General features: G+C 24.6%; 8 protein-coding genes across 11 annotated transcripts; 5 read left to right on the top strand and 3 right to left on the bottom strand.

Annotated features, from left to right (window-relative positions):
- Positions 1-498: 498 nt before the first annotated feature.
- Positions 499-1,561, bottom strand: LOC122847334. 2 transcript variants are annotated; one of them, XM_044144903.1, is made up of 4 exons: positions 1,509-1,561; positions 1,211-1,444; positions 906-1,124; positions 499-842 (listed from the first exon to the last, which is right to left on the bottom strand). In XM_044144903.1, exons 2-4 carry the CDS (start codon positions 1,368-1,370, stop codon positions 499-501), a joined length of 723 nt encoding a protein of 240 aa, XP_044000838.1. In that variant the 5' UTR covers positions 1,371-1,444; positions 1,509-1,561. The 2 variants fall into 2 exon arrangements, with proteins under 2 accessions (XP_044000838.1, XP_044000836.1); XM_044144901.1 differs by having other exon boundaries at positions 1,211-1,397; positions 1,509-1,529.
- LOC122847335 (protein YIPF6) lies at positions 1,543-3,835 on the top strand. 2 transcript variants are annotated; one of them, XM_044144905.1, is made up of 8 exons: positions 1,543-1,639; positions 1,779-1,981; positions 2,059-2,190; positions 2,280-2,358; positions 2,454-2,496; positions 2,580-2,708; positions 2,773-2,930; positions 3,004-3,835. In XM_044144905.1, the coding sequence occupies exons 2-8, from the start codon at positions 1,931-1,933 to the stop codon at positions 3,117-3,119; spliced, it is 708 nt and encodes a 235-aa protein (XP_044000840.1). In that variant the 5' UTR covers positions 1,543-1,639; positions 1,779-1,930; the 3' UTR covers positions 3,120-3,835. The 2 variants fall into 2 exon arrangements, with proteins under 2 accessions (XP_044000840.1, XP_044000839.1); XM_044144904.1 differs by having other exon boundaries at positions 1,617-1,701.
- Positions 3,693-6,152, bottom strand: LOC122847326 (tetratricopeptide repeat protein 8). Its single transcript, XM_044144894.1, has 8 exons — positions 5,728-6,152; positions 5,329-5,654; positions 5,099-5,243; positions 4,789-5,037; positions 4,545-4,720; positions 4,304-4,475; positions 4,020-4,226; positions 3,693-3,936 (listed from the first exon to the last, which is right to left on the bottom strand). The coding sequence occupies exons 1-8, from the start codon at positions 5,824-5,826 to the stop codon at positions 3,820-3,822; spliced, it is 1,491 nt and encodes a 496-aa protein (XP_044000829.1). The 5' UTR covers positions 5,827-6,152; the 3' UTR covers positions 3,693-3,819.
- Positions 6,153-7,819: 1,667 nt separating this feature from the next.
- Positions 7,820-10,161, top strand: LOC122847888. Its single transcript, XM_044145747.1, has 8 exons — positions 7,820-7,949; positions 8,138-8,300; positions 8,627-8,788; positions 8,937-9,092; positions 9,241-9,315; positions 9,454-9,558; positions 9,742-9,900; positions 10,062-10,161. Exons 1-8 carry the CDS (start codon positions 7,820-7,822, stop codon positions 10,159-10,161), a joined length of 1,050 nt encoding a protein of 349 aa, XP_044001682.1.
- Positions 10,162-11,733: 1,572 nt separating this feature from the next.
- On the top strand, positions 11,734-15,131 carry LOC122847887 (WD repeat-containing protein on Y chromosome). Its single transcript, XM_044145746.1, has 11 exons — positions 11,734-12,112; positions 12,194-12,281; positions 12,334-12,581; positions 12,649-13,055; positions 13,153-13,397; positions 13,467-13,724; positions 13,790-14,121; positions 14,189-14,429; positions 14,491-14,665; positions 14,729-14,929; positions 15,009-15,131. The coding sequence occupies exons 1-11, from the start codon at positions 11,758-11,760 to the stop codon at positions 15,060-15,062; spliced, it is 2,604 nt and encodes an 867-aa protein (XP_044001681.1). The 5' UTR covers positions 11,734-11,757; the 3' UTR covers positions 15,063-15,131.
- A 196-nt stretch (positions 15,132-15,327) lies between these two features.
- LOC122861232 (inner centromere protein A-like) lies at positions 15,328-18,511 on the bottom strand. The gene is given in 4 exon segments (XM_044165480.1): positions 15,328-16,264; positions 16,266-17,458; positions 17,538-17,950; positions 18,215-18,511. Coding segments are annotated over 3 exon segments (2,460 nt in total). The 5' UTR covers positions 17,943-17,950; positions 18,215-18,511; the 3' UTR covers positions 15,328-15,402.
- Positions 18,512-18,902: 391 nt separating this feature from the next.
- Positions 18,903-22,206, top strand: LOC122861234 (START domain-containing protein 10-like). Of its 2 annotated transcripts, none has more exons than XM_044165484.1 (7): positions 18,903-19,203; positions 19,279-19,469; positions 19,575-19,722; positions 19,792-19,944; positions 20,032-20,156; positions 20,229-20,351; positions 20,487-22,206. In XM_044165484.1, exons 2-7 carry the CDS (start codon positions 19,314-19,316, stop codon positions 20,589-20,591), a joined length of 810 nt encoding a protein of 269 aa, XP_044021419.1. In that variant the 5' UTR covers positions 18,903-19,203; positions 19,279-19,313; the 3' UTR covers positions 20,592-22,206. The 2 variants fall into 2 exon arrangements, with proteins under 2 accessions (XP_044021419.1, XP_044021418.1); XM_044165483.1 differs by having other exon boundaries at positions 18,921-19,203; positions 19,310-19,469.
- Positions 22,207-22,315: 109 nt separating this feature from the next.
- Positions 22,316-24,691, top strand: LOC122861235. Its single transcript, XM_044165485.1, has 5 exons — positions 22,316-23,363; positions 23,438-23,637; positions 23,836-24,072; positions 24,153-24,297; positions 24,396-24,691. The coding sequence occupies exons 1-5, from the start codon at positions 23,178-23,180 to the stop codon at positions 24,396-24,398; spliced, it is 771 nt and encodes a 256-aa protein (XP_044021420.1). The 5' UTR covers positions 22,316-23,177; the 3' UTR covers positions 24,399-24,691.
- The last annotated feature ends 36 nt before the right edge of the window (positions 24,692-24,727 follow it).

Genomic DNA, 24,727 nt, shown 5'->3' with positions numbered 1-24,727 from the left:
TATTATTGGTTCTCATATTTTGGTTCTCTCCCTGATGGAAAAAACCGGCTGTTACCTTCACTAATTTTAAAAAAATAATTTTTTTTTTAACATTTTGTTGTTTCGTCTTCGACAAAACTCACATATACAAGTTTTATCAGATTTCTCTTACTCAAACTTGTCGTGTTGGACATGCTGAATATTATTTTAAAATAAATATTTAAATAATTTTTTTTTTTCTTTCTTCCATCACAAAAAGCTTCCATTCAGAAATAAAAAATATATCTTGAATATTTAAAAATTATAATAAATAAACAGCTTTGAAAGCTAATCTTCTTTTTTTTTCTTTTTTTTATCTTCATAAATTATTTAAAGTATTTTTATAATCCCCTTGGTTGCTTCAAGTATTTTGCTAAAAAAAAATTGACAATATTATTTGATAAATGTAATCAACAATTTATAATAATTTAAATATATTTTATTTTTTTATTTATCAAAAATTATATATATTTTTTAATATTATAATTCTTGTCGAGCCATTTGAGGACCAGATTTTTTCTTTTTATCTTTTTTTTTATTTAATTTTTTATCATCTTTTTCATTGACTTTATTTTCACTTGAATAGGGATTATGATAAGTTGGTAATCTTGGAGTTATATTTAATTCTTGAAAAGCAAGATCAATCAAATCTATTGTTTTATCATCTAATAGAAATTTAGTCTGATTTGCAAATAATAATATTTCGTGAAATTTATTTTTCCATGTATAGGTATTTTTTGCACGAAATATTCGATGAGTCATGTCAGGTAATTGAAGAGCAATATGACTAAAAAGTGAAATATTTTCCAGAACACTTGAAACATCTGAAAGATAAAATTTAATATATTAAAAATAATTAATTAATAATACTTTTAATGATTACTTACTCTGTTTCATTTCAATACTAGTAAAATAAAATGTTTCATTATTATTTATTATTTTTAAAACATTGTTTATTATATTTTCATTTGATTTAAATGTTTCAATCATTGTTTTAAATAATATTTCAATTGTTTTATATTTATACTCATATGAATTTCCATTTGTTCTCAATTTATCAACAGCTTTTTTATGTTTTATACGAAGACGAAATAAATTTTCTTTAACTATTTAAATTACATTAAAGAAAATAATATTAATTTATAAAAATATATAAGTATTTTGTGTTTTTTTTCTCTTTTTCAAAGGATACAGTGATTAATGCTCAATGAAGAATTAAATTTCCCGGTTATTTTATTGTCGCCATTGCTTGTTTCTGATTTGTTGTCATTTGCCGGTGATTGAGCATGCGTAATAACAACAAAACATGACACGAGTACAAAATAAACAAATTTATTTGACGTAAATTTCATTTTATCACATTAAAAAAACCCACTTTACTGAAAAATAAATTTAAATATTATTCCAAAATACTTTCACTCAATTGCTGTATTAAAAATTACACTTTTTATTCATTTATTTAATTATATTTTTTATCAATAAACACTCACCGAATAATTCATTGTTTTTTTTTTCTTTCCAAATCAGACATTTTGTATTTAACTCCCTCTAGCTGTAAAAAAATATAATAAACAATTCTGATTTCTGTCAAAATAAATTGGATTAACAAATAAAAAAAAAGGTTTGACAATTTACAGAAAGAAAATTGATTTCTCATTAGTCATTACAATTGTTTAAATAATTGTAAATAATATTTATTTAATCATCAGATGTTAGTACGTAAATTGATTATTAATTGAATGTTAATTATTTTTTTTAAGCCGAAAATATTATCAGGCCAACGTGTAACACCTGGGGGCAGATGTTAATGTTTATGTCATCACTGACTTTAGAGGATAAAAAAAATTGGTGATATTAGAATAAAACGTTATTAGCTAATAATTAATTGAGAGAGAATCAACAAATATTTAAGATGGATCCAATGTCATCGGGTATGCCAGGAATACAAGGAGAAAATTTAGATGTAATATCCTTTTATCAATTGTAAAACAATGTTGATTTTTATTTTTTTCATAATTTTATTGTTAATTAATATTGCAGATGTTTTCTGCCACGTATGACATGGATCCCCAACATGTCGAGGGTGATATGACTGTTGAAAATGCAAGGCAAAGAGCGAATCTTGGTGAACCTGATTTTAACACTCTTGATGAACCTATCAGAGACACAATTGTAAGGAAAAAAAAATATTTACATTCTATTGAGTCATTATTGACAATAACAACAATCTCATGATAATTTTTATTTTTCATTTTTGATAGATGAGAGATGTTCGTGCTGTTGGAAATAAATTTTATCATGTTTTATATCCTAAAGACTCTAAAAGTATACTCAAAGAATGTAAGCAATTATTTAATTATATAAAATTATTTTACAAGTTATTTTTTTAAATGATTATTCATGATTTTAACATCATGTTTTTTAATTTTTTTCAGGGGATCTTTGGGGCCCACTTGTGCTCTGCACATTTATGGCATTGTAAAATATATTTTTAATTTTTTATAACAATTACAACAACGATATAAGATTGATAAAATTGTTTTTTCGATTAATAATTTCAGGGTGTTGAAAGGAGATGACTCAATAAATAATGTAAATGATGGTGGTCCTGAATTTGCTGAAGTTTTTGTAATTGTATGGATTGGATCAATAGTTGTTACACTCAACTCAAAATTACTTGGTGGCAATATGTAAGTATAAATAAAAAATATAAAATTAACAAATTAATTGATAAATATAATATCTTTTTTGTAGATCATTCTTTCAAAGTGTCTGTGTACTTGGATACTGTTTACTTCCAACAACAATTGCTCTAATTGTTTGTCGAATTATATTATTTTTTTCTCAAGGAACAATTTTATTTATTCTGAGATTTATTGTAACGTCAATAGGTTTTGCCTGGGCAACTTATGGTGAGTCATTTAAAAATAAAATAATAATTTAAATTACTTCAAGTTTATAATGATTAAATTATCAATTTTATAGCATCGATGATATTTCTTGGTGAGAGCCAACCACCAGAAAGAAAAGCACTTGCAGTGTATCCAATATTTTTATTTTACATCGTAATATCGTGGCTCATTATATCTCATAATAAGTGATAGTATTTCATAAATAATAATAATATTGCCTCGAAGTTGAATGACTTGATCTAGTTTATTAATAAAAGCACAAAAATAATAAATTAATTTTATCAACGAGTGAATGTGGCTATTGAATTTAAGGCCAATTAGTTGAAATTTTTTGTTTATTTTTTTTTTTTCGAAATTGTATTATCTATTGTTAATTAAAAATACAAACAAACAATTCTTATATATTTTCAATAAATGAAAAATAAAATAAGTTGTATAATTTAAATTTTCATTATGAAAATATTGTACTGAGATAAAATATGATTCTTTTTTTTTTTCTTTTAATGTATCATTCCATTTGTCAATTAAAAATGTTTGTGGAGTATTTTATTCTATGTCAGTGTTTTTTAAATGAAATAATTTATATATTTAAAAGAAAAACAAAATCAAGATAAAAACAAATATTCTTTTAAGTATAATCTAAAAGTTTCAATTAATTTTTTTACCTTTAAATATTTGCCATAAAGACACACTTAATTAGTCGAGTAATAAAATTCATAAAAACAATTTAAATAAAAAAAAAAAGAAGATAAATGTTTTGCGTACATTTATATCAAGTTTTTAATTATTATTATTACTATTTGGTATTAATGTAAATTGTATATAATAATTATAAATTATGTATAAATTAAAAAAAAAAAAATTATCAAAGTTAAAAATAAATTAAATATTATGAATAAAAAAAGTGTCTTTCTAATTTTTTAAATAATGTTTTACTGTCATAATGACTTGGATATGCAAATAGAGATTTTTGAATAGCCATGAAGCTTGTTTGTAAATCACCAACCTGTAAATATATAAATTATTTTAATTAATCTAAACAGTTATTAAAAACGTAAACAAAAAAAAAAAAATAAATAATTGTTCTACCTCATAAGCTAAAAGTGCACTATTAAAATGTGGCTCATGTATATAGGCAGCAATACTGGCAGAGGCATGAAAATAAGTTCTTGCTGCAGTTATATTTCCTTTTTTTATTTCAACAACACCAAGATTATTATATGAATTTGCATGTCTGTTGTCAATTGATATTGAAAGTCTCAGACATTCTTCAGCCATTGTAAAATCTCCCAAGCACTAGTCAAATTTAAAAATCATTTAATTTTATTTTATAGCTAAAGAAAAAACGAAAATTGTCAAACAAAATTACTTACAATAGCAATATGAGAAATATTATACCAAACTTCAGCAATATTTTCATCATTAGCAAGACTCAGTGCTCTCTCAAAACATGATATTGTATGATCATATTGTTGTGCATAAAAACAACATAGTCCAAGATTGTTTAATAGCTCTACATTATATACACCCATTTGAAGAAGTCGTCTGTTATTTATAAATATAGAAAAATTAATTTCGATTATTGTTTATAAATTATATTAAAAAATAAATTACCTGTAATATCTTAAAGCAAGTTCTGGCTGATCATTGTAAAAATGATGCATTCCAATACTTGCAATTGCTTCAGTATTAGCAGCATCTTCTTGTGCAACCATTTTATAATATTTAACAGACATTGTTGTGCTATTTAATCCTTCAAATACTCTTGCCATTTCAGTTAAAATACATACCTGAAAATTAATTAATTTACTTGTTAAATATAATTTAAAATTATATATAATAATAATTTATTTATTACATCATTTGGAAAATATTCAAGTCCACGTTTACAAAGATCTAGAGCAGCTAAAGGTTGATCAAGTCTTATGTATACTCTGATAAGTCTCAATACTGTTTCGATTGATTTACAATCTTTCAAAGCTGATTTAAATTGTTCCTCAGCATCTCTAACAAGTCCAAGTGTATAATAACATTTTCCAAGTTGTACTTTCCACCACCAATCTTTAAATTTACATGATTGAGTTGCTTGAACAGCCAAATCCAGTGCCTTTTAATCAAAAAAACAATTAGAATTATACATTGTACCATTTGATAAAACCCTGACTTACAGTTCTTGCGTCATTTTCATGATAATAAATATATTCAAATAGTGGTTTAGCTAATCCAGGCTTGCTTGCGTATTTATTAATATTTAAACGTGATAGCTGAATAAAAGGACCACCTGGTTCTGTTAGCATTGATGCAGTTCCAAGTCTAAATTAAATAAAAATCATTGATTTATATTGTTCGAGGTTTTATTAAAAAAAAAAAAAGAATATAATAATTTTTTTATTGATACCTAACAGCTCTGCCTGATGAAGCTGTAATTGGTCTTGCAGTCATAGCAGTCCTGGGTGTTTTCAGAGCTTGTTCAACTGTTTGAGCAGTTGCTGATTGTGTCATTGGTCTTGTTGTTCCAGTTACTGGTCTGCCTGATTGAGTTTTTGGTCGAAAGCCTTGTCCAGTTACAGAAGTACCTGGATTTTTTAATGATGTACCAGGTCTTGGCATTGATGCAATCATATAATTATCTAAAAGACTTTCAGCAATTCCTTCTTCTTCAGTTTCAATATCATCAACATAAAGTTGTAATGTAAGTGCTCGCATTTTTAATATCCAAACAGCCTTGAGTTATATATTGTTTAAATATTTAATTAACATTAATTATATTATTATAATAGTATAAAAAAAATTTTACCTGATCTAGTGGACTTTTTCTAAGTAAATCTGTACAAATTGCAGTACATTCATCATATTTACGACGATCAAATAAACTAAGTGCTTTGAATAACTCCATTTTTTTTGTTGTTAAAAAAATGACAAAAGTATATCATTTGTTTGCTAGGGTCTTGGCAAGTTCTATATCACCTGTTCTATACCATTTTATTGATTTCAAATTCAGGTGAATAATACAAAAAAAAACATTAATAAAAAAAATATAATTCATTATTATATTTATTTTATTGTTGTTAATTCCTGAAATCTTTTTGGACATTTTATTTTTCATTAAATAATATAGTTTTTATTTAATAAATAAATATATTATATATTTAATAAATATTATTATATATTTATAATAAATAGTTTTTGATGCAACAACAACAAATAAGCCAGTCGTTTTGTGATTTTGAATAAAAATTGGCTGGATCGTATTAGGAATACAGAATATGCAAAGAGTATTTATAAATTTAGTACTTTTGACCAAATACTCTTTGCATATTCTGTGTTCCTAATACAATCCTTCAAAATTTTTGCTCAAATGTTCAGTTCAGCTTACTCCCACAGTGGTGGCAGTGGCGCTACCACCGTTTATTTTCATTGACCGCCATTAAATTCAAAAAAATTAGGAATACATGAAAAAGCAAGGAGGTATTCGAGCATAAGTCTACATACCTCTTTACACATTCTGTATTCCCCATCAGAATCTAATAGTTACAGCAAACTGAACACTTAAAAAGCTTAAAAAATAAAAACTGTACACAGTGGTGAGTGTGGCGTGTTGACAAGTTACTTTGTTGTTCTCGCTTTGTTTATCAAATTTATTGAAAAAATTTATACATATATTGTTTAAACAATTATTGATAACTCGTAATAAAAAAAAAGATGAAACATCAAAAATTGGTAAACTTGAAATGAGACTTTACAGCGGTGATATAATCTTTGAACCAACAGCTTCCAGTAATCAACGGTAAATTGAATATTAATCAATAATTTTAAACCTTTTTCTTTTGTTATTCAATTGATAAATTAATATATTGATTAATTATCATTAATATCAATGAAAAAGTTCTCTAAAAAACTGTTTATAAATAATAATCATCATTAATAATATTAATTTTTATTTTACAGTGTATGCATCAAAAACAGTGCTGACATTGAAATTGACTTGGATAGTGAAATACCAAGTATTCGTATTAGCCCTCATATAAACACAGATCGTCTTATTTAGATAAAAATAAATAGTTATTATTTTTCTTGTCTATTAATTTACGACGAATAGTATGTATTTTTTATCTAATTATAATTAAATTGTAATAAAACAATTGTAATATTATTCTATTGGTTTTGATAATTATTTATAATTGTAGTATTAAATATTCGATTAATGATCATTTCTACCAGTAATATATAAACAATTAAATTCATGCTTATACTATAAAAGTAAAAATGAATAACTTTTTTTAAAATCATTCATATCATTTGGATAAGCATCTTATTTAACTCTTGGATTTATTATTTTAAAATAATTAACACTAGTTATTTTAGAGATTTATTTATACGGAATATTTATTAGCTACTGGCAAGTAATAATTTGTTTAAATATATTTACTTTGGTAAAAATTGATAGATTAGTTTGCTTGAATAAATAGCTGTTTGATTTATCAACGAGAAACTGAATAAAAAAACTATGTGTATGCTTGTCATTTTAATAGAATAATAAATAAAATTATTTAGTAGTTGAATCATTAGTTAAATAAATTATTAGATAAAAATAATTATTGAATTACTAAAATTAAATTAAATAAACTTTTGTATATATTGAAAATAGGGTATCGCTATCTAGTGTTAAATTACAAAACCAAGTCTAGGCACATTTCTTCCAGCCTATTCTCTGCCGTTGTCTATGGTCAGTGCCCAGCAACCCGAAAGGATTTTTTTTTTTTCCTTCCCACGTGCTCTCATAAACAACCTTGTTGACAAGTCACTGTGTTTTTTTGACATAGTCTACCAATTCATCACACAAAAATCTATTTATTGTTTAAATAATTAGTATTAACAACTGGTAAAAAATGAGTGAAATTTTAAGAAATACATTGCGACTTGTTGGCACAGCAAAATATGCTACAAATAATTCAACAAAATATCTACGATCTATAACAGTTACAACTAATCGTTTAAATCATTCATTGCAATCTCCAGGTAATAAACAATATCTTTTATTCATGGCTGATTACTTTAATTAATTATTCAATTATTTCCTAAAAAATCCGTATACATATATTACTAAATCATAGGAAACAAAAAAAAAATATCATAAAGTATTATTTTGTATTTCATTCAAATATTTTTTTAAATTTTTATTATTTATTATTTTTATAATGTTAAAGGACCATTAACCAATGTTTGGACAACCATACGGGCTGCTGGAAAGACACTTTTACCAACATTTAATGATGATAGAATAAAAACATCAAGTATTGGTGATTTTGAGGTATCACTTAGTGATAGTAATGTAAATGTAAAAGTGATGTCAGACAAAAATATTAGAAAGTAAGGGAAATATTAATCAATAATTTTCAACCAGTTCCTTATTATTAAGGCCAGGTGCTTAACATCAAGTCTCAAAATTATGTCAAATTTTTGTCCCATGAAATTTATATTTTCAATTAAACAATTATAAAAAATATCAGAATGTAGAAAAAAAAAACAACGTCGGAAATTACTAGATGTTGATCACCTGTGCAAAAAAATTGACCTGTTATAAGTACTGATTATTTATCTAGGTATATCTTTATTAAGCTGTTAATAAAAAAATATACATCATTATTGATCATTAATGATTTATTAATAGTAGTACTATAATTATTATTTTACAGTTTAATTTGGCCTCCCACATTCAGCACTGAATTTAACGGGAAATCAATTAAACCTGAAAGCAATAAAAATAGTGATATAGAAAGATCATTTAACGTGGGTGTTTGTAATTCATTACTTCATGGGGCTGAATTAAAATTAAAATTAATCGATAGTGGAAAAACGTAAGTTGAATTTACAACAATTTTGAATATATTTATTATTTTTTTAATTAGTAAAAAGATCGACATCATGAATTTTGATTCATTATTATTATCTCTTATGAAATGTTGATGAGAAGTATACATTATTAATAATATTTGTATTTTACAGTTTTATTTTGAAACACGAAATTCATGTTAAAGCTTTCCAAAAATCACCTAAACCTGTAAAAGGTGGTTACAAGCGTATTGCACCAAAACTTGATGACAGATTTGTATATTCTAATGCTAAAATAATATCAAAAGTAAAAGGGTTGGAACCTAAAGAGTAAGTTGAACATTATTTTAAATTTTTCGTTTATTAAAATTATTCAATTATCATTATTATTAATAATGTTCTATTAAGTGAAGAAAGATTACTATCTCTGTCTTGATAAAAAATAGACATCATTAATGATATTATTGTTACCTTACAGACGGGAATTCAAAGCTGCAAATAATCTGCTTTCCAACAAATTTGTAGAGTCACCAAAAGAAAGTCAAGATAAAATGTAAGTTGTATATTGATCAATTATTTTAAACCAATTTTTTGTTTTTTAAAATTATTTTAATCATATATTTATTATTAACGTTTTTATTATTGAGAAAAAAAAAGAATTACCCATTATGCGTTTTGATTATTTATTTAGAACTGATGGTCCAGATGAGTCCGGAAAAATGAAACTACAAATTCCAATGACTGTGTTACTTGAAGGAGCTTCATACAAAATGAAAATAAAAGATTCTGATGATTAGTAAGTCAAATATTATTCAATAATTTTTAATTAATTTTTTGTTTATAAATAATAATTCAAATATCACATTATTAATGTTCCATTAAGGGATAAAAATTGACTTATTAAAGATTTATTATTTATTTATATAGGTATCTCTAATAAACTTGTGATGACAAATATTATTATTTTTTTTTTTTACAGCTTCACTATCTATCACACAGTTATGATTGAAGCTATGACTAACCCTGTTGACACTAAGGAAATTTATTTTTTAAAGCCCTTCAAACCCGCTCATATCCTTCGAGTGATACTTTCGAGTGGAGATATAAAGATTAAAACGGCCAAGTCTGCTAAGCAAACGTAAATTGAATATTATTCGATAATTTTGAACCTTTTCCTTTTATTATTCAAATGATTAATAAATATTTTTATTAATTATTATTAATATAAATGAAAAAGTCCTCTAACAAACTGTTCATTAAAAATATCTACCATTAATAATATTATTTTTTATTTTACAGTGCAATCTTCAATCAAAAAGTCGACATTGTAATTGACGTAGGAAGTCAAATACCAAGTATTCTTGTTTCGCCTTTAGTAGAAACACTCGTGTATGAATAACAAAATAAATAATTATTGTTTTCTTGTCTCTAAAATATGACTAATATACTTATATATTTTTTTGTTTAATTTATTATAATTAAATTATAATAAAACAAATATAATAATATTATTTTATTGGTTTTGATAATTATTTATAATTGTAGTATTAAATATTCGATTAATGATCATTTCTATCAGTAATATAAACAATTAAATTCATGCTTATACTATAAAAGTAAAAATGAATAACTTTTTTTTAAAATCATACTACTCGCATTTTTTTTTTAGAAATTATAAAAAAGACAATTGGGTTATCAATATTTAAGCATTATGATTATTAAACAATACTATTTAATTATTATTTTTTTACTTTCTTTTTTTGAAATGAGCGATGATTTTATGTTGAGATTTTTTTTTTTAAATTTAATTATCGGTAAATTTATATCGGTCACATAAAAAAAAATTGCTACAAGTTTAATACTAGTATTTATTATTATGCACTTAATGTGCTTATTTAAATTAATACCCAAAATATATTATTTTAATTATCTGTCTTTCTTTTTCTTATTGAATTTCATTACTTTTTATTGAAATACATTGATTTTATTTTTTATCAAATTAAAATAATTTAAAAAAATATTTATACAGTATAAAATGATTTATTGATGCTACTTATTTAAATTGAATACTTTTATAGAGTATTTATAAATTTAGTTCTTTCGGCCAAATACTCTTTGCATATTCTGTGTTCCTAATACAATCCTTCAAAATTTTTGCTCAAATGTTCAGTTCAGCTTACTCCCACAGTGGTGGCAGTGGCGCTACCACCGTTTATTTTCATTGACCGCCATTAAATTCAAAAAAATTAGGAATACATGAAAAAGCAAGGAGGTATATTCGACCAGAAGTCTACATACCTCTTTACACATTCTGTGTTCCTTATCAGAATCTAATAGTTATAGCAAACTGAACACGTGAAAAAACGAAAAAACGTAAACACGAACAGAAAATTATTAGTAAATTCATAAATTATATGTATACATTTTTTATTATACTATTAAAAAAATAATAATTAATATTAAACAAATTAGCGAATGAAATAGAAAAATATATAACATTTGTTTTTAGAACAAAAATATATTTTAAGGGTTATTTGTTTATATTATTTCATATGTTTTTAACACAAATAAAACGTATGTTAATTTAATATTTTCATGTATTTTATTTAATAATAATTATTAACAAACTTATTATTTTTTTTAAGATGGAAAAGGAAAGTGACAATGAATTATCTGAAGAATCTAAAACAAGGTAAATATTTTATGTTTTTATAACTAAAATAAATAAATAATACTCAAATGACATTTTAATTATTTATAATAGCTTGGAGATAAAATTTCATCAATATAATTTAAATAAAAAAAATGTCTTTGAACAATGTACTCAAGAAAGTTTAGCAAAGTTGCATCAAGAATATGAGGTAACAAAAAAAAAAAAAAACCAATAAACAATAAATAATTTATAATTAATACATAATATTCAAAAATTAAGTTAATTGAAGCCAAAGAGATGTATGAAATTCAGCTGTATCATGCATTTGAAAATATATTACAAATGTCAATAACAAAAGAAGATTTTCATGTATTATTTAAACGAATGGACTCTATGCGCGATAAAAAAATATCATGGGATGAATTTCTATCATATCTCTTGCTTGAATATCGAATTGGAAAAATAAAATCACAAAAAATTGAACGTTTTGAATTGCCACTTACACAATCACCAGAAATAAAAAATTCAAAACATCACAGTGTCATATGTAGAATAGTTTTTTGTCCAGAAATATTATTATCAAAAAATAGAAAAACAAGTTTTAACAGTGGCTGTTATTTAACAGCAAGTAGAGATGGTACAATTAATTACTGGTCACTAGATTTTGTGTATCAACGTTCTGTTAAACCAATTAATCGTAAGTACAGATAAATTTTTTATATTAAAAATAAATTAAATAATAAAAATTAATAGACTTTTTTTAAATATTATTCAACAGCAAATTTACATTCACAACCAACAATAATAACTGATCTAATTGCAATGCCTGATGTCCAAATTATTTGCACAAGTTCTGCAGATAATTCGTTTTATACAAGTTAGTGAAATTATTATAATCAGTTTAATATTTATACCAAGTGGTCCATCAATTATGCCATTTATCATTTTATTTTCCCAGGGTAAAATTGATGGTTTACTTGTAACTGAATTTAATAAAATTCACAGCAATTGGGTCAGTCAAGTTGCTTACTATGGAACACTCAGAGGATTTATTTCATGCTCAAAATGTTCCAAGTGTTCTTTAATTTACAGTGATGTTATTGGAACTAAAATGAAATACAAATTCAATGTTAATCTTGGAATATCTTGTTTCACATACTGTGAAGGTTTTAACAATGATTAATAATTAATTTATTTGTTAGCTAATATCTAATATAAAAAATTTACATAAAGGAAAACAAATATTAATAACTGGTGGTCCTGATTGTTTAATACGTTTGTGGAAACCATATGTACCAAGTAAACCAGTTGGAATATTACGTGGCCATCGAACACCAATATCAAAATTAATAATCAATGAAGATTCAGAATTATTATATTCATTATCAAAAAATATGAGTATCAAAGTATGGGATATATCAACACAAGATTATCTTCAAACATATAATAATTTACCAGATAAATTGAGTCATCGTAGTACAATATCAGTACTATTTAATTCTGTAACACAAAAAATAATTATTGCAAGTACAGTTATTGTATTATTACAATGTGATAAAGCAATTAATGAAGCTCTATCAGATGGTGACAGTCATGCTGGTAAAGTTACTTGTGTTATTTACAATCCACTATTTAAAGTTGTAAGTTTGTTAATGTAATAAAATATTAAATTATCTATTTTATACTTGCTCATTAATTAATTGAATGTTTTTTATTTTTTTTTTCTATTTATTAAAGATTGCATCAACTAGTACTGATTCATGTATAATTATTTGGGATCCATGGCAAGGAAAACGATTACATTGTATCACAAGTGCTCATAATAAATTTGTTAAAGGTAATCATGTTGAAGTAGAAATAATATCAGCAGCATTTGATTTTTCGTATCAATTTTTGGTCACTGGTGGTCGTGATGGATCAGTCAAAGTTTGGAGTTTTAGTTCTGGTGCTTGTGTTAAAAATATGTCAACTGAAAGCCAATCGTAAGTTAGAATTAACTGATCGAAAAATTAAAATATATTTATTTTAAAAAATAATTGTTTAATTGATAGAGCAATAACTGGTATTGTCTGGCTGAGAAATCGTCTGGTATTATCTTCATGGAATCGTATAACTGAGTTTGCTGATACTGAAATTGGAATATATAAAAAATCATGGAAAACAAAACATACTGATGATATAGTTTGTACAGATTATTGTACAGATACACTTGTTACTGCTTCTTACAATGGTGAATTGGTTTTTTGGAAAATTGATACAGGAGTAGCTTACAAAAGATATCAAGTCATGAATCCAACTGAAAATACAATGTAAAATTTATTTTTAAAAATGGATATTATATTTTTTAAAATTAAATTAAATATGTTTTTTCTAGTGATGAAATTGGCTATGGAATATCAACATATAAAAGTGAAAAATTAAAAAAAGAAAATAGCCAAAAACATGGTGCTAATGAATTAATAAAAATTGAAAAAAATATTATTGAATTAAAAAAAATAGTACCAATTCGTTCAGTTTTATTTTTATGCTCAAGAAAAATTCAACGTAATATTGGAACATTACTTGTATCATTGGATTCTGGTTTGATACAAGTTTGGAGTCATCATCAAGCTGGTGGTTTTATTGAATCATTTAATGTTGTTCATGTTAAAAATGATTGCTGTTTAAGCATGGCAACTGATCCTGACAATGAATTTCTAATAACTGGTCAATTAAATTTTTTTTCTATCAAATAAATTAATTAATTAACAATATTGTTATCTTTTTTTGCTAGGTCATGTAATGGGCTACCTAAAAATTTGGCTATTAAAAAATTATATCATTGAACCAGTACCAAAAATAAGCATGCCTGCTTTAAGACTTGAATTTCCATTTTTATGGAAAGATCGTATTCCAGGTCGTGCCAAAAGAAGAGTTAAAAATCAACCATTACCCTTGTTACTGTCATCTTTCAAAGGTCACAGTAAACCAGTTAATGCATTAAAATTTTTACCTGGTGCTCGTTTAATTGTCAGGTAATTAATTTACATCATTGTGTATGAAAATCAATTGAATAATTAATAATTAATTATCTAGTGGAAGCTCAGATCATACAATAAGACTGTGGACATTGAGTGGACGTTATATTGGAACATTTGGTTCATCAAAAAATTGGCCAATCCTCGTGCCAAATATTCCAGCTAGAGAGTACTTGAGAAAATATAGACTTCCACCAGAAGTTAAAAGAATTGGATCTTCCACAACAATCAAAGTATACCTATATATTTTCTAATGAAAAATTATGGTAAATAAATTGGTTGATTAAATAATGCAGGTACTTAAAGGTGGCTACATTGGAGCAAACATTGATGACGATGATGATGATGATACTGAAAAATCAAAAAAAGTACCATTAAAATTAAGACACGTTTTATTCAGTGAAAGATTCGTCAAGCCAATTAATAATAATGATCGCTATGAAGCACCAAGACCAGAACTTGAAGCAAATGTTACACTTGACACATCATATGAACATGTATTTATTTGAAAATTTAATTATTAATATTAATAGGTTTTATTATCAAATTAAATAATGTATTTTTTCATGTCACTAGATACCAGCATTTTCACATCTAAAAATCTACAATATTGATCCAATTAAAAATTGATAAATTATGATAAAAAAAAAATTTATTTTTTCAATACAACAGATTACATTAATACTTATTTTTTATATGTTAAAAAGAAAAAAGCCATTGGATAAAAAAAAAAAAAAACAAAAATAAATAAATCAAATGCTTAAAAACGAAGATATATCAATATGAGATACAATTGACAAATAAATTTTCTTGATAAATGCAAATTATTGTTGATAAATACATGGTTTATAAAATGAACTAGTTTATATTTTAAAAAACTTTGATTCATTGTTATATAATTATAATTATTTTTTGCAATTACATTTGAAAATTTAAAATAATAATAATAAACAATTATTATTTAAGATAATTATTCTTCCATCATTGAAAAACGTGGTGGTGTTTTCCAGTTTGCACTTGATGTTCTTGTGAGTTTATCTTTTTTAATACCAACAAATAATTCAGATAAATCAGGTGTACACATTTTTGAACCAAAAAATCCTAATACAATTTTCATTGGTACATTTTGTTGCATATCAAGATGATGTTTTCTAACACCTGATGATGCCCAATGTGGAATTGGATGTTTTGGTGTTGATTCATCATCTGATTCATCTTCTGGCTCAGAATCAAGTATATAATTATTTGGATTTTGTTGTTTTTGTTGTTGTTGTTTTTGTTGTTCAAGTGCTTGAGCTTTAGCTTTAGCAAGATATTGTTGTTTTAATCTAGCTTGTTCAGCAGCTTGTAATTGTTGATTTCTTGCTTCTTGTAAACGACGTTTTTCAGCTTCTTGTTCACGACGTTTTTGTTCAGCAAGTTGACGTTCAATTTCTTCTTGTTCTTGTAAACGTTGATGTTTTAATTGTTCTTCTTGTTTTTTACGTTCTTCTTTTTCTTGTGCTCTTTGTAATTGTATTTGACGTTTTTTTTCAGCTTCTTCACGCATACGTTCTTGTGCTTGTTGTGCTGCACGTGCTTTTTCTTCACGTTCTTTTTCAGCTTTTAAACGTTTTTCTTGTTCAAGACGTTCTTTAGCTTCTCTAGCAAGTTTATTTTTCATTTCTTTTTCTTCTCTTTTTTTTCTTTTTTCTTCACTTTGTTGTTTCATTGCTTCTTCTTTTCTCCATCTTGCATCATCTTCATCAATGAATTTTTTCTTATCAAGTGAATCAGTTGATCCTAATTTTGAATTTGCTTTTGACATTAATAATGATTCAGTTGATGATAACATCTTTACTCTCATCTTGTTCACGTTTTTGACGTATCAATGATATTTTTTTAGCTTTAGCTAATGATTTACGTGCTAATTTTTGTGCATTTGTCATTGGTGTTGGTGTTGGTAATTCAGCTCCTTCAGCAGCTTTCATTGCACGTGTTTTAGTTCTTGTAACACGTGTTGGTACATCAACAGCAACTGCTTTATTTGCTGGACTATTAACAGCTTGTTCAAATGCTTCAACCTTTTTTTTAACTGAATTTTTAGCATATGGTGAAAATAAAGTTGTTGATTTATATTGTGTAGCATCTGTTGTAGTAGTAGTAGTAGTAGCAGTCGTAGTAGATTTTAATTTTTTGTCTTTTAATTTTGAAGGTTTTTTTAATGGTGATGGAGCAACATTATCCTCATCATCATCATCTTCACTAATTAAAGATGAACGTAATACTCTTGTTTTTTTAGTTGGAATTTTTTCATTTTGATTTTTAACTGGTTTTACTTTTTTTCTATTATCTGGTGATGATTCATCATCAGTTATTAATTCTTGTTGTTGTTGATATTGTTGTTTCAATGCATGAAGTTTATTTTGCAATCTTTCTTTTGATGATATTGCTGCTGACACAACTTCAGTTGGTGTTGTAACTGTATACGTTTTTTCTTGTTCTTGAACTGAATTTCTTTGTGATCCAATATTACTTTGAAGTGAATTTTTTTGTGATATTGATTGTACTTTATCAATTTTTTCAAGTACAACTGTTACATTCAACATTTTACGATCAATTGTCATTGTTGAATTTGGATTTAACATTGTTGAATTCATTGGAACATTTTTACCAACTGGAAGTGCATCCTCATATGTTGATTTTTCAGTTATTGTTATATCATCATCATCAACATCCATTGTTTCATCAATAACAACAGATTGTTTTATATTATTATTAACACTATTTATTTTTTGAACTGATGAACGTTGTGATTGACGTACTGGTTGTGACAATTGTTTAACAGGTGTTTCTGGTTCATTTATTGTTTTTTCAGGTGATGCTGGCAGTGATACTGGTTCAGTTTTAACTTTAACTGGACGTCCACGTTTTGCATGTGTTTCTTTTTCTTCAATTTTACTTATTTTTGAAGGACGTCTACGAGATTCATCGTCTTCAGTACTGCTACGAGAGCTCATTAAGCGTTTTGTACGTACAGTTTTAGACTAGAAAAAAATATTAACAAAAAATTAATATTATAAATATTGATTGTTGACTTAAAAATAAATATAAATAATAACAAACCGGATTTGATTCTTGATTGTCTGCTGATGGACGACGTAATTTAGCATTTAATGTTGTAGATTGTTGTTTTTTAATAGTTGCTGTTGCTTTTTGAGATGCAGCACGTCTTGATCTAATTGGTGCAGCTTCATCTTCTGTATCTTCAGCATTTGATGATTCAACAACAGTATCTTCAGGAATAGTATTGACTTTTGAAAGAATTTTTTTACGTACAAGTTTTGGAGTTTTTGGTATTAAAGGACCTGATAATGTAGATGGTATTTGTTGAACTAAATTTTTAAAATATTCAACAGTTTCTTCTGCTGAACTTTCCATTTTTTCAATTATATTTAAATAACGTTTGCTAAATATAGTACTATCATTTTTAATCATTTTTATTGCTGATGCTTTTGTTGCTCGATCCATGATGATGCCTAACGTGTAAAAAAAAAAACAAAAAACAATTAATTTTCTTTATTAAAACAATCACAACATGTTAGTTTTATTATTTTATTATTTGGCAATATGAAGGGACTCTTGGAGGTTAATGTACTTCTAAATGTTTCCCTCCAATTTGTCATAATTAATTAAAAAAAAAAAAATAATATAAAAAAAGATTTAACCAAAAAAAAAACAGTCATCAACATTTAGTAAATAACGACTCCAAAAATTTATAAATTTTTAGAATATAAATCTACCTTTTAATTGACGTGAGTCTAAAACGCCAAAAGAAAAAAAAAAAAAAAAAGACTACACACAATTCACTTGGTGAATTGCACAAACTTGCACAAAAATATAAACAACGACGCTTTAGTTTTTTTATTTATAAACACAACATAAGGCACTAACGGATAAACGAATATATTATTTTAACAATCAACTACATATATTCAAAAAAATAAGTCTTATTATTTAATAATAATTCAAACATAAAACTAACGAAAAAAAAAAAAAAAATACAGCTTACACCGCGACCCGAAACTAGCCCCAGCGGTGTGTTCACACATTTGTTGTAATTTATAACGGTATTTTTGTTTAAACATTTTAACTTTCAAAATGGCGTCATGGAGCATTGATAAAATAAAATTTGTGAATACCAAAATATGGTAAAGAAATTTGTTTATTATTAATTGATAACAATTGGTTAATTGTTAAATAAATAAACAAATGATTTAAATTTACAATGATTATTTAAATTAAAAATATATTAATTAATTTCATTGAAGAAATGTCAAAAGAAAATAATTTTTTGTTTATATTTATATTTTTTTCTTGCAGGATTGTCGTCATGTTTCACCCCTTCTTCTATGTAATGTTATTTAACTATTTATTCACGTGTATACTTGTATGTTATGTATCCAGTTTGTATGTATTTATATTTTATTTATTAACGATATAATTTGCCATCCGTGAATCTTCGTGCTCTCGCTCACTCTCGCTGTTCGTAAACGATTTTAACGTTTGACATTTGACCTATTAGAATATAATAAAGCTAAACATACGGTAGACACAATTTTAAACGCAACAATTATTTATCAATAAAAAAAAAAAAAAAAACAAAATTCAATAATTTAAAATATATATTGAATTATTGTCAATAACATACAAAATTATATTTTTTAAGATATAGTAAATAAACTAGTGATACGACGTATTATTCAATTTAAAAAAAAACAACAGGATAAAGGTATTTGCTTATTTATTATTAATTAATTTATTGGTAATTGAAAAATTATTTTTTCATCTTATTATTTTGTGTTAGCTTTTAATAATTAATTTAATAATTATTGAAGAAAAATGGACGTTGGCGTTGTCAGAGTTGCTGAGGATAAAGATTTCGAAATATTAAAAAAACTTTATGATGATAATAATGGATGGAAATTAGATTACAATAAACCAGATTTATCAGTTTGGACAAAGTCAGTGCCTGGTATAAGTTTTAAAATAGTCAAGGTAATACAACAAAAATAATAAATGATTATTTTATCTGTAAGAAAAAGGTTTAAAAAATTAAAATTCAATACTAAAACTAATTGATAACTATTATAATTAATTTAGATAAGAACACGATTTCCTGATGTACAACCAGAGACTCTTTACGATGTGTTACATGATCCAGAGTATAGAAAAGTATGGGATACTCATATGATTGAATCAAAAGATATTGGATTTTTTAATCCAAACAATGATCTTGGCTATTACTCTAGTAAGTTTTTATATTAAAAAAAAAAGTAGTAAATCAATTAATATACATATGATTAATTTATTGTTGTAGTGTCATGCACATCACCATTGAAAAATCGTGATTTTGTACTTCAAAGGTCTTGGCTAGACACTGGTGTTGAACAGCTTATAATTAATCATTCAGTTTATCACAAAGATTATCCACCAAGAAAACATTATGTTCGTGCAACGTCTTATCTAACAGGTATAATAATATTAATATAATCAATCTACAATAAATAACTATTAACTACACATTAATTAATCAATTAATATTGTGATTATTTATCAGGATATATTGTGAGACCTTCAAGACAAGGTGATGGTTCTGAACTCGGTTATGTATCTCACACCGATCCGCATGGAAAATTGCCAGTTTGGCTTGTTAATAGAGTTACCCAAATATTTGCACCAAAGGTAATTAATAATTTTAAATTAAAAATAATAAATTATTTGATAATTATAATATAATTAAATAATTATTTCAAGATGGTTAAAAAATTGCACAAAGCATCAATTGCATATCCAGAATGGAAAGAACGAAATAATCCAAATTACAGACCTTGGCATTTTCCAGAACAAATAATGTCACCAAGAATACGTGTTGAAGACGTAAGTAAAAAATAAATTAATTCAAAATTTCAAGGTTTTTTAATTGAATTTTTTCACAATAAATAAATATAAATTTATTTCGCTATAGCTATAATAATTTATTGATAAAAAAATTTAATTATTCATGATTTTCAGTGTATTAAATCAATGGAAGAAAAAAACATGAAAAACAGTTATGTTGATGAGTCTGATTTAAAAGACAGCTTAACAAGAGACATGGTGATAATGGATAGTGATTAACCAAAGAAAAAAAATTACAATTTACAACAGTATTACAGCCAAATAATTAAATCAATGCTTATTGATAATTTTTAGTTAAGAAAAAATGATAAAGTTCGATGATTGAATCATTTTTATTGTGCATTTGTGAGTATTTATAATAATAATTTAATTTAATTAATTTATATATGAAAAATGAAAAATAATAATAATATTGCCTTTTGTGTCTGCAATGAGATATTGAAATAGAAATATAAGTCCAGGTTGTAATATATCGTTTTTATCTGTGGTATGACAAATCCTAGTCTTGATAATATAATTAATTATATACAATGAGAAATATCAAAATAAAAAAATTTATTATATTTAATTTGATAATTTAAAAAAAAATTAATATAAATGTTTTTTGCTTGATATGTTAACGTAACTTTTGCTGTAATGAAAATTGCATTATCGATTTGCTTTATAATATATTCCTAGAGCCTAAACTATAGTTTCTGTGAAGCTCAGTTAACATAAATTCGGTCAAGTGTAAATTGATAAAGAAAAAATAATCATTTACAAACAAGCTGAAAATCAAAAATTCAAAAATCAAATAATAATAATTAATCTGCCTATATTTATTAACGCTGTGACTGTCTTTTTATAGTTGATTAAAAAAATTAACAAATTTAATTAAATTACAATTTGGGTCATTTGGAATTCAAATGTAGTGATCAGGTACACATGCAAAAAAGGTACACTGAATTCCAGTTACATTATCTACGATTAAAATACGTATATTGTTAAAAATGATTAAAAAATAAATAACTAAGAATTATTATGTACTTACAAAGCTTAAAGAAAAACAAATCAATAATTCGTGAAACGATATAAATCGATTAATTTACATTGCAAATTAAAACATTATTGATTATAATAATATTTATTATTATTATTGATCATTTTTAGTATTGATTTTATCAAAGTTTTTGTTTTAGCTATTTATCTGCATATTAAGTTAAAATAAAAGTGCAAATAAATAAATTCAATTGATGTGTACATATCACAAATTTTTGCTTATACAATGTTCAATTTAATATGCGTACAAATTATTGTTATAAATTGTTATTAACATAATATTATATTTATAAAAAATATACAATAATTATCTTCAAATTTTTAATCATTATATTATAATATTAAATTTAGGTAAACAAAAAAATATTTCATTATTATAATATGTTTGTTAAATAATTTTGTTTTTTGAATTTTAAAATTTTGTCAGTCACGCACATGTATATTTAAAATATTTTTATTAATAATTTATTCAAATTTTAGTATTGATCCTCTAGATATTACTAGACTGAGGGCTCTACGACTGAATTGAGATCGTGCCTATTGATAAATAAAAAAACTTAACTCAGATACGGAGGGTCAAATTAAATGTTAATCTGAGCTGGGTATTGTTGATAAAAATTTTAATAGTATTTATTATTAATTAATAATAATATGTCCAGCTTTTATTATAATAATAATTACCTTAACTCAATTAATAGCCAAAGAAAATAATAAGAAATAAAGGTGAGCTTCGGAAAAATAGTGTGTACTTTCGTTTGACTTTTGAAAAAAAAAAAAAGGGCTGTGTTTACAATAACGAAAGAAACGGATAGACTTTTTTAAATATTAAAAGTTCAATACATTATTCTACCGAAATTTATCAATTTAAAAAAATCATAGCTTATTCCATTTGTCTATGAAAAAAATAGCCAAAAAATGAGAAAAAAAAAAATTCCATTTTGTTCAATTATTATTACAAAAGCACTAAGTCAAAAAAAAAATTCTACGATTGATTAATTAATTAAATAATGTATTAATAATAATTTGATAATATTATATTTAACTATTGCACGCTTGTATATATGAGCAGTTATTTATTGAATAAATGATAATAAAAAAAAATGTTAAAGATTCACATCTTATTATCATCTAATTTAACGACTTTTTATTTTTTATATTTTATTATTTTAATTGTATAATTAAAATTTTTTTTCAAGAAAAAAAAAAAAACTTAAACCACATGTTTTTAACAAGCCTGTAATTTGTTCTGCAAATAATTATAAAGATGACACGTCAAAAGTCCTTGTAAAATGAAAACAAAATTTATTATTAACTTTGAATAATAATTTATATATATAAAAAATAGTAAGATGATTATTCTGGCGCCAGACATATGATTTAATTTAAAATCAGTCATCAACCTTTGGATATTCGTGTGTGAAAATTTATAAATGAAACTTTAATCTGTCATATGTTTAATTCCATATTATTGTATTATAAAAATACTTTTTAATCAAACAAATAGATGAATCAAAATTAACATATGTTGCTTTTAATTAACATTAAAAATCTGCGCAAGCGTCTACAAAAATTTCCGTTTTTAAAAAGCCTGTTTTTCCTGCTTTTAAAAACTCAAGACAAATGATTATTCAGATAGTCATTGACAATCACTTATACGTTAAACACTCATGATGAAAGTATAATTATCAGTACCAATTGATATGTCATACTGTTAACATAATTATTGTCAATCTTTAGCAATTAAAAATTTTAAAACACAATAACAAAATGACACTTGTTAATAATGAAGATTTTACTGACAATTCAAATGAAGAATGTAATTTAAATTGTCCTGCTGATTTGGAAGAAAATATTATTGATGATTTTGGAGGACTTGATAATGGTGATCTAGATGAAGAAGATACCAGTCTTTTTATTGGAAAAATTACCAAAATATTCATCACAAAAAACAAAGTAAGTTTTACCATAAATATTTTATAAATAAATAAAAACAAATATTAATTATTTAATTAATTATTAATAAACAGGTAGAAGAATCAATCAATAAAAATTCCGATGAAATAATTGTTGAAAATAATAAAAGCAAAAAAAAAAAATTTCCAAAAAAATTAAAAAAAAAACATGCAATATCTTTAATTGATATATTTATGTCAATTTTTTTAATTGGACCATTGACCATTGGACACTGGCGAGGCACGTGGAATTTAATGGATTATTATAATTTTCTGTAAGTAATAAAAAAATATTGTCGTTAGATAATTTAAAAATATCATAATAAAATCTTAAATTATTCAGTACTTTAGATTTTTCCTCAATAAAATTTTAACGATTAATTTTGAATAAAAAATAAATTATTACAGTCTTGTCTTACAAAATATATCTAGTTAACGAAAAATAAATTAAAATTAGTAATTATTAATTGCAGTTCAACAGGTTGGATATGTTTTTCAATTGGATCAAGTCTTCACTGGATGTTTGCCATTCTTCGAAATGTACTTCATCGAAAATTAGTAGAAAAATGGAAGTTTAAAAGTTCATTTGGACGAGCTGCTTATGGATTATTGAGACTGATGTACACTTATATTTTTTGTTTGGTATGTAATATGCAGTGGAGAGGTGGATGGTTGACTTTGGATTCTCTCATAGGCATACAAAACACATGGTAAATTAATTTACAATTATTATTTCTATTTTTTTTTGTTCAATTAAAAATATATATACTAATTTTAAAATTATTTTTAGGATTATTGGAAGTGTTACGTTTATGTGTATTGTATTTCTACTGATACTTCGTAGTAGTAGAAATCTCATTGCACCTCCATTCATTATTGTCATTGACATTCCAAATTTGACATTTAAATTTCCAACACGCTTTGGAAGTCAAGTTGTAAGTTGATTATTTATTTTAATTTTTTCTATCAATTATAAATGAAAAATAATTTTTCTTTTAATAAACTTTGTCAATATAAATGACATACACAATAGTAAATATAATAATAGGGTGTTATTTTAATAGACGTCAGTAACAATATTCAAAAATAGGATTTTTTTCATTTAAAAAATTGAAAATAAAAAATATATAAGAGGAAGGATAACCAAGGTGAGAAGATTAGTAAAATACAATAATAATTGGTTAACAAAAAGGGCCTATTATTATAGTAATACAACTGTGTGCCCCATAACAATAGACCCGGAATTAGCTAGACAGGAAATGCCACTCAGAAAAATCATCAGCTTCAAGGTAGCCAAATTAGAAAAAAATGGAAAAGAAAAATTAATAATTAAACAGTCAATTGGTTTTTTTTTTTTTTTTGTAT

The sequence above is a fragment of the Aphidius gifuensis genome, linkage group LG1, assembly GCF_014905175.1.
Source record: "Aphidius gifuensis isolate YNYX2018 linkage group LG1, ASM1490517v1, whole genome shotgun sequence".
In the NCBI taxonomy this organism is placed as follows: Eukaryota; Metazoa; Arthropoda; class Insecta; order Hymenoptera; family Braconidae; genus Aphidius; species Aphidius gifuensis.
This window is presented reverse-complemented; position numbering and strand designations above follow the sequence as displayed.

Excerpts from the sequence above, each read along its gene's own strand:
- LOC122847326 (XM_044144894.1), bottom strand. The coding sequence starts at position 5,826 with ATGGAGTTATTCAAAGCACTTAGTTTATTTGATCGTCGTAAATATGAT. Across the intron at positions 4,721-4,788 it reads TTGAATATTTTCCAAATGAT|GTATGTATTTTAACTGAAAT; the intron begins GTAATAAATAAA and ends ATTAATTTTCAG. Across the intron at positions 4,476-4,544 it reads CTTGCTTTAAGATATTACAG|ACGACTTCTTCAAATGGGTG; the intron begins GTAATTTATTTT and ends TATAAATAACAG.
- LOC122861235 (XM_044165485.1), top strand. The coding sequence starts at position 23,178 with ATGACACTTGTTAATAATGAAGATTTTACTGACAATTCAAATGAAGAA. Across the intron at positions 23,364-23,437 it reads TATTCATCACAAAAAACAAA|GTAGAAGAATCAATCAATAA; the intron begins GTAAGTTTTACC and ends ATTAATAAACAG. Across the intron at positions 23,638-23,835 it reads ATGGATTATTATAATTTTCT|TTCAACAGGTTGGATATGTT; the intron begins GTAAGTAATAAA and ends TATTAATTGCAG.
- LOC122847334 (XM_044144903.1), bottom strand. The coding sequence starts at position 1,370 with ATGAAATTTACGTCAAATAAATTTGTTTATTTTGTACTCGTGTCATGT. Across the intron at positions 1,125-1,210 it reads TTCATTGAGCATTAATCACT|TTAAAGAAAATTTATTTCGT; the intron begins GTATCCTTTGAA and ends TAATTTAAATAG. Across the intron at positions 843-905 it reads TAGTATTGAAATGAAACAGA|ATGTTTCAAGTGTTCTGGAA; the intron begins GTAAGTAATCAT and ends TTTATCTTTCAG.
- LOC122847335 (XM_044144905.1), top strand. The coding sequence starts at position 1,931 with ATGGATCCAATGTCATCGGGTATGCCAGGAATACAAGGAGAAAATTTA. Across the intron at positions 2,497-2,579 it reads CTCTGCACATTTATGGCATT|GGTGTTGAAAGGAGATGACT; the intron begins GTAAAATATATT and ends TAATAATTTCAG. Across the intron at positions 2,709-2,772 it reads AAATTACTTGGTGGCAATAT|ATCATTCTTTCAAAGTGTCT; the intron begins GTAAGTATAAAT and ends TCTTTTTTGTAG.
- LOC122861234 (XM_044165484.1), top strand. The coding sequence starts at position 19,314 with ATGGACGTTGGCGTTGTCAGAGTTGCTGAGGATAAAGATTTCGAAATA. Across the intron at positions 19,470-19,574 it reads TAAGTTTTAAAATAGTCAAG|ATAAGAACACGATTTCCTGA; the intron begins GTAATACAACAA and ends TAATTAATTTAG. Across the intron at positions 20,352-20,486 it reads CAAGAATACGTGTTGAAGAC|TGTATTAAATCAATGGAAGA; the intron begins GTAAGTAAAAAA and ends CATGATTTTCAG.
- LOC122847887 (XM_044145746.1), top strand. The coding sequence starts at position 11,758 with ATGTCAATAACAAAAGAAGATTTTCATGTATTATTTAAACGAATGGAC. Across the intron at positions 13,056-13,152 it reads ACAATCCACTATTTAAAGTT|ATTGCATCAACTAGTACTGA; the intron begins GTAAGTTTGTTA and ends TATTTATTAAAG. Across the intron at positions 14,930-15,008 it reads TTGACACATCATATGAACAT|ATACCAGCATTTTCACATCT; the intron begins GTATTTATTTGA and ends TCATGTCACTAG.
- LOC122847888 (XM_044145747.1), top strand. The coding sequence starts at position 7,820 with ATGAGTGAAATTTTAAGAAATACATTGCGACTTGTTGGCACAGCAAAA. Across the intron at positions 9,316-9,453 it reads AAAGAAAGTCAAGATAAAAT|AACTGATGGTCCAGATGAGT; the intron begins GTAAGTTGTATA and ends TTATTTATTTAG. Across the intron at positions 9,901-10,061 it reads GCCAAGTCTGCTAAGCAAAC|TGCAATCTTCAATCAAAAAG; the intron begins GTAAATTGAATA and ends TTTATTTTACAG.